Source organism: Limulus polyphemus, unplaced genomic scaffold (genome assembly GCF_000517525.1).
Source record: "Limulus polyphemus unplaced genomic scaffold, Limulus_polyphemus-2.1.2 Scaffold2973, whole genome shotgun sequence".
Taxonomy (NCBI): Eukaryota; Metazoa; Arthropoda; class Merostomata; order Xiphosura; family Limulidae; genus Limulus; species Limulus polyphemus.
The window spans coordinates 2,068-8,740 of NW_013668583.1; the positions used below are offsets into that span (position 1 = coordinate 2,068).

Here is a 6,673-nt window from a genome sequence, read left to right on the forward strand (position 1 = left end):
TATATATATATATATATATATATATATATATATATATACATACACACACACACACACACAAAGGATGATTCACTTTTGTGAGTATTTGAAAGACTACATTTTACACTTTATTGTAATTAAGATTGGAAAATAAGCTAGTAAAATAACTTAAGATATAGAGTTTAATATAAAAGAAAATTCAGGTAAATAAATTCATGAAAACAATCGCAAAATAATGCTTAGAACTTTTACCTGAGAAAAATTCCCTATAAAGAAATAAATTTTATTAACACTTACAGGAATGATATACACATATATTCAGAACATTTTCAGTTTAACCTTTTATCTTTCTTGTATTACTAATAAATGAATTTCAATTTTTTTTTTATAGAAATTATGATCAGTTATTTCTATTTACTTTTGTTGTATTTTCCAAAATATATGCAGTATTCTGGGAAGTGAAACAAATGTGGTATGTTGAAGTACATCATTTACAGAGTAACTAAGCTGTAACTTTACAGAGGTGTGTATAATGGTAAATAAACTGATAAAAATGTGAAGATTACTTAAGCTAGAAAGGATTAAATAGTAAGATGAGGAAAGTGCCCAAACTGAATTTGTTTAATACATTTAACATTAATACAATAAACATGATTTTAATGCTAACTTATCTTGATAAAAGTAGGACTTCAAAATTTTTATTGAATTCAATGTACTCAGTCTGATTCTTCGCATGGTGTCACTTATAACATATGTTGCATCATGTAGGCCTGCAGCAATGGATACACCTATGCTTAGTACAGAAATGTTTGAGAAACTGCATGACAAATGATACATAAGCATAACAGCTCATAACTCATGTTCCAGCACTGCACTGACAGAATAATGCTGAAGCAAGTGGATTAGAATTGGCAAAATACTTTATCCATAGGGAATACTATTTACCGAATACATGCCATGCCTTAACTGAATTTTTTCTATGTAACAAATCATGATTTTCTTTGGAGACACAAATATACATTCTATCTTCATAAACATGTTCACCAGCACACAAATATTATGAACTGTGTACTAATTCCAAGAAAAAACTTAAGTTTTTTTAAAGGTACATAGATAGCAATTTGGTAAATCCTCATTGGTTAGCATGTTCACTATGGCTTGAACCAATTGGATAAAAATCATCAAAATATGCGACTGTCTAATTTGCTACAAGAAGCCGACAGATAATACTTCATGTTCACTACCTTGAGTTCTTGCTTTTATTGAAAATGGTGCACCCTATCTTATGGTTATAGTTATTTGCATACTGTTCAAGTCATATTAGTAATAAAAAATGTTTTATAAGTATAAGTGGACTAAATACCAACATGGAACATTATTTAACAAAGTGATATTTTGTCCTCAAAAATGATGAGTGCACATTATCAGCAAAATAATTTTTCAATATATCATGCAAATTACAAAAATAAACAATATATTAAAGGGATTACTTAGCATGTACTATTGTTGAAAAATGATCTAAGTTTTAGAAAAAGTGGAAAATAACTACTCTAAGACTCCAAATACCATATGAAATTATAAAATGAACCAAAATGTTTTTCACCTAACGATGGTACATCAACTGAAGATATTCATAATTGCAAAGAAAAAGTACAGATAATTTAGGTTTTTTTTGTTGTTGTTGGCATTTTACTCATCTAGTATTACTTATTCCTTTAGTGTATGATAAGTACATATTTTCCTTCGGGTATTAAAATTCTGTCCAGTTCTCTTAATTCAAGATGCAATAAGTGTTGTGCATGCTGAATGAAAATCCTACAATGATGACATAATTCCACTTAATCTTACTAAACAAATTAACGAGTTTTAGTTTCTATAACATTAAATTATAAAAATTCTCTCTTTTTTTTTGCATTCATGTTTTTCAGGCATTATTTGTAATCTGGCTTAACATTTTAACAAATATTTTACATGCATCTTACAAATATGTTCCAGTGAAAAAAAAAAGATTAAAGAATTATGCATCAAAACATATTTCCAAGTTTGGAAAATGCTGTTCTTAATGACTTTTTTTTCTATGAACAAGTAATTAACAATGTTATTTTCCACAAGAAAATATTAATTATAAATAAAATAAATCTTACAAGATTTTGTGTTTTGACATCATGATATAATCTTTATTTGATCAAGCATGCCAAAATATGGCTTCTACATTGTTAATCATACAAACATTCACAAGTCCAATTAATCTCTTGAATTTTGTCCCTCCCTTTCCCATAATTAAACAGAACCATATACTGTAGAAATATGGTTTCCAATGTTGAATCAAATACCACTTCATTATTTTTGGAACCAGGTACAAGAAGCTTACAAGCAAGAGTAAGAATTAGAGTTGTATTTCAGTTGGTCCCTAGGTTTTATACAATAAGTAGATTTTCACTTGTCTAAAACAGCCCTTACAGAATTGGCAGTTATCTCCACATGCAGTATTTTTAAATGCCCAAATAAATAATGCATCTCATATTGAACACAAGGGACTGAATTCTGTATGGTTACTTTTTATTAAACAAGGTTTAAATAATGAAGCTACATACACACACACACACACACACATATACACACAAACATACACACATCAAAATGAAAAAGGTAAAAAAACTATTGAAGTTTCATTAAATTATATAAATTTTTAAATCAAAATTAACCTGTTCATGATTATTTCTCATTAATTACTTTTCCAATATTTGTCAGTCCAAAGTTAAGGAAACATTAAGAACAGTAAAATGCAATCTTCCTAATTCTAATCAGTTACTATGCCTAGATGGTGTTAAGGCACCAATCTTGTGCTTCAAGAACTGGTAATTTCAGATCTTGTCTCTAACGTTTTTTTAAAAAGTTGACTTGTTGAACTGTCAAGGAACTTTACAATCTAAACTAAGCAAAGATAACAGTGAAATCTAGCTAAGAATAAACTTAACAAAACACACTGTTAAAACTGTTGGGTAATGTCAAATCACGCAATAAAAAAATGTATTTTCAGATATTTTTTCTTGTATGCTTCAATGAATAAAAAAGGGCTAAATCAGAAAAAGACTTAGAAGACTAATTTTTATAACATCAAAAAGAGGGCCAGCCTTAGGGTAAGGCACCTGCATAGGGCCCCCATGCTACACTCAGAACTGCTGTGTGATTATGCCTGTCACTAAAAAAAGTATTGAGCCTGACAATTTTTAGTGATGTTCTTGAAAAAAGAAAAAGACATAGGACCTGTGTTGTGAACCAAAGGCTGATTTCAAATGGCTTTGGTTCATAACTCGGATCTTGAGACTTTTTTCTCTCCCAGAAGTCACTAAAAGTTGTGTATACATGATAGCATGAGACTTGAAACAATCTCAGATTTTAGTGAAAGCCACAGGATTAGGCTTGTTTATTACACATATCATATTACCACTTTACAAGTATGAGTCCAGATAAAAAGAAGGAAAAAATACAAGCCAAGTAGCAACAAGGAACTTTGCTGCAGTATTTCTAAACAATGCTGCCAATTAAAGATCTGTTTCAGGACGTAAATGAATAAAAGTTTTCACAATCAAATGAAGACTTACAGCAACAACCAGCCTTTTCATTAGAAGTATGAAGTGAAGATAGTTCTGTAACGTTACAGTAACAGGACAATCAGCATGAAGACAAGGTATTTTAAAAAGTGCCTTTAACAGATTAAACCAATCCAGCAATGTGGCCACAAACACCATACAGATGAAAACTTTGGTAGAAAAAAACCCGGCATATCTACAAAATTACAAATATCCACTGGATAGAAGTTGGTGACATTTTTCCAAAATCCACAGAAAGAGAAAGCTCTGAAATGGTAAGCTATTGATTCACTGATGGCCTGTGTATTCTGTAAGCAGTAACCATATATTCTGTTTTTGTTGCAACTTCTTTAAACAGAGCTGCACATACAGACAGTATGTATTAGAATGTGATGGTTTTTTTTATTGGAAAAATGTTAGTGAGCACAACCTTTCAACAACATCATATAGAATGTATTAAAAATGGGATGACTTCAGAAACAACTCGCATTGCCGGAAAAACAATGGAAAGATTCATTAACAGTGAAAAGAAGGAATCGTGTTTTCTAGTGCCTTCTTGCAATTACTGAATTTCCCTCAAAGCAAAACATAGATGTATGAGCCACATAATGAAGTTTTTTGGGTCTGATTGAAATGTTGGCTGGGCACATTCAACCCTTTTATGAAAGAGCATATCAGAATGATAATTAGCAATGAGACTGATGAATCATACATAGGAAAAAAACTGATAAAAAGCATGGGAAGTAAATTGTGATGTTCAAAAGCTAACTGGATTAAGAAAAATAAGTATTATTCAGCCATAATGGATTGCTCATCAGATCAGTCACCAGAAGCAACTGTCACTGACAGATTTGTTAAAAGCAGTGGAGTCCCCAGATGTACCAATTGAAATTTAAGAATGCTTCATAACATTCACTGACAAAGAAGTAAGCATGGGTGAGCCTTTAGCTTCTGTTTTGCATACTAAACTTTTGGCCTTTCCACTTGAAATTGATAAAATACAAGGTCAAAGATATGAAAATGGGCTGAACATGAAGGGACATAAATCAGGTGTACAAGTCCAAATTAAAAACATTAACCAAAGGGCATTCTTTATCCTCTGTACATGCCACAGTTTAAACTTAGCAATGGAGTATACTAAAGAATAATACTCTCCACTGAAAGCAAAGTTGCCAAGAACTTAGAATACTCAGACTTGATAAAGGATTTTACTGCCAGTAAAGCTAGAAAAATCCCTCTATAACTTATGTTATTAGGTAATTAAGGATATATAATGAAATAAGGATTTGATAATGATTGGGAGTTAACTTGTAAATGTCTAAAACTATGTATTGGATCTCAATTTTTAAAAATGGCATTGCTTTTTTTTTTTCTGTAGACTACAAACAACTTCCTCTTTGAATTAAATGTCCAAACCATTCATAAGTAATTAACACTGCCATCTAGCAGTTCACCACCACCTAGGGCCCCACACAGACTAAGGCCAGCCCTGATCAGAGATACACTTAAAAATCTCAATAAAAACAAAGATAGGTACAACATGTATAAATAAATTCTAGAAAACAAAAGTTTCACAAAACCTGAATTTCTAAATCACTAAGTACCACTTTCAGGATAATACTATATGTTCCAGCATAAAGTGAAATAAGATTAATGGGTCTATATAAAAAATCTCTAAACAACTTGGGAATGACACCCTACTGCAAGAAAGGAGGAAAAATAAAATATATATGTTTACATTTGTTGTCCCAATGAGTACCCTAATTAAGGATGTACTACTGATGAAAAATACTAGTTAATGCTTGAGCAAACCTGTTAATATAGTTGAAGTTCTTGTTTTTCAATGAAACTAATGGTGCAATGGAAAAAAATTATATGTACTTATGGGTGATATACATATTATGGTTTTCTAATATTCTGCTGATGATTGAGAAGTGTTATAGAGCCGACAAGCAATTCTGTCACTTGTCTACAATGGTAGGTATTTTAAAATTCATGTGAAGACCAGCACCCTGAATAACTATCCCTTCGTAGTGTTTTTCTTTACCATTTCATAATCATAAAATAAGTACATTTTCTCACAATAACAATTTTAACTAATCAAAAGAACTATCTTCCTCATCTTTGTTACCAAAATACCATAATTTGATAAAATGTACACAAGTATAAGTACATAATGTATTAGTTATTGTGGAATCAATCATTTTTCCAAGAGTTCTTTTCTTCTATGTTGACCCCATTACTGCTGTTTTCATGTCTTTTGTGAAGGCCATTTGTCTGAATGTTGCCATTTTGATGAATGCCATTTGCTTTGACTGAGCCATTAACATTGCCATTTGCCACATGTTTGGTTCCATGAAGAACAGGAACATTCTTTTTCTTTGATTTGCCATAAGCATTCTTGTAGAAATCCCAGAAAAGAAACCAGAAGAGAACAGCATGGAAGCCAATCCACCACATGAAACCCTTTGGATAGTCACATTCACGGAACAAGAGTTGAAAAGAGTGCACAAAAATCATGATGAACTGTACCTAAATTCGTAAGAAAATATGTCAGAAAACAACCTATGGAAATAAGGAAGAATGACGTCTATCAAGAAAACTTTGATAATGCAAAAATTCTATTCACATTCCAACTCTTTGATTTATAATCTATGTTAGAACAAGTGTACATTAGTATTAAAGGTCAAATGCTAAGGATCAACCAATGTATGATTTTTATGTAACATTATTTTAAAGATGTATAGTGATAAATGTAGTAAAATAATTAATGTACACATCTACGACAGCTGTATTAAAGAAGAAAAAAAACTATAAAAGTTACTCTTAATTAATTAAGAGATATAAACTAAATTTCTCACATCTAGAGATCAGATAAACTTACCATTTGAATTGCAGTCATATACTTCTTCCACCATAAATACTTGTACATGTGTGGACCAATAGCAGCTACACCATAGTATATGTACATGAGAATATGTACAAAACTGTTGACAAAAGCAAAAAATGTGCTATGACCACCTAGATAAGAGAAATATAAATTGAAATATTTTTACTCAAACTGCTAATTATCAATTGATTGCTAAAAAATATTCTGTTTT

The 6,673-nt window shown here is 30.8% G+C and overlaps 1 protein-coding gene across 3 annotated transcripts in view; it reads right to left on the reverse strand.

Moving 5' to 3' along the window:
- Positions 1–2,127: 2,127 nt before the first annotated feature.
- The window catches only part of LOC106468346 (elongation of very long chain fatty acids protein AAEL008004-like), a 74,840-nt gene continuing 70,294 nt past the window's right edge, over positions 2,128–6,673 (reverse strand). For all 3 annotated transcript variants that reach the window (XM_022396678.1, XM_013928764.2, XM_022396679.1), the window contains 2 exons: positions 6,457–6,593; positions 2,128–6,104 (listed from right to left, as the gene is read on the reverse strand). In XM_022396678.1, coding sequence (XP_022252386.1) covers positions 5,769–6,104; positions 6,457–6,593 — 473 coding nt within the window. In that variant the 3' untranslated portion in view covers positions 2,128–5,768. The remainder of the gene's footprint in view (positions 6,105–6,456; positions 6,594–6,673) is intronic.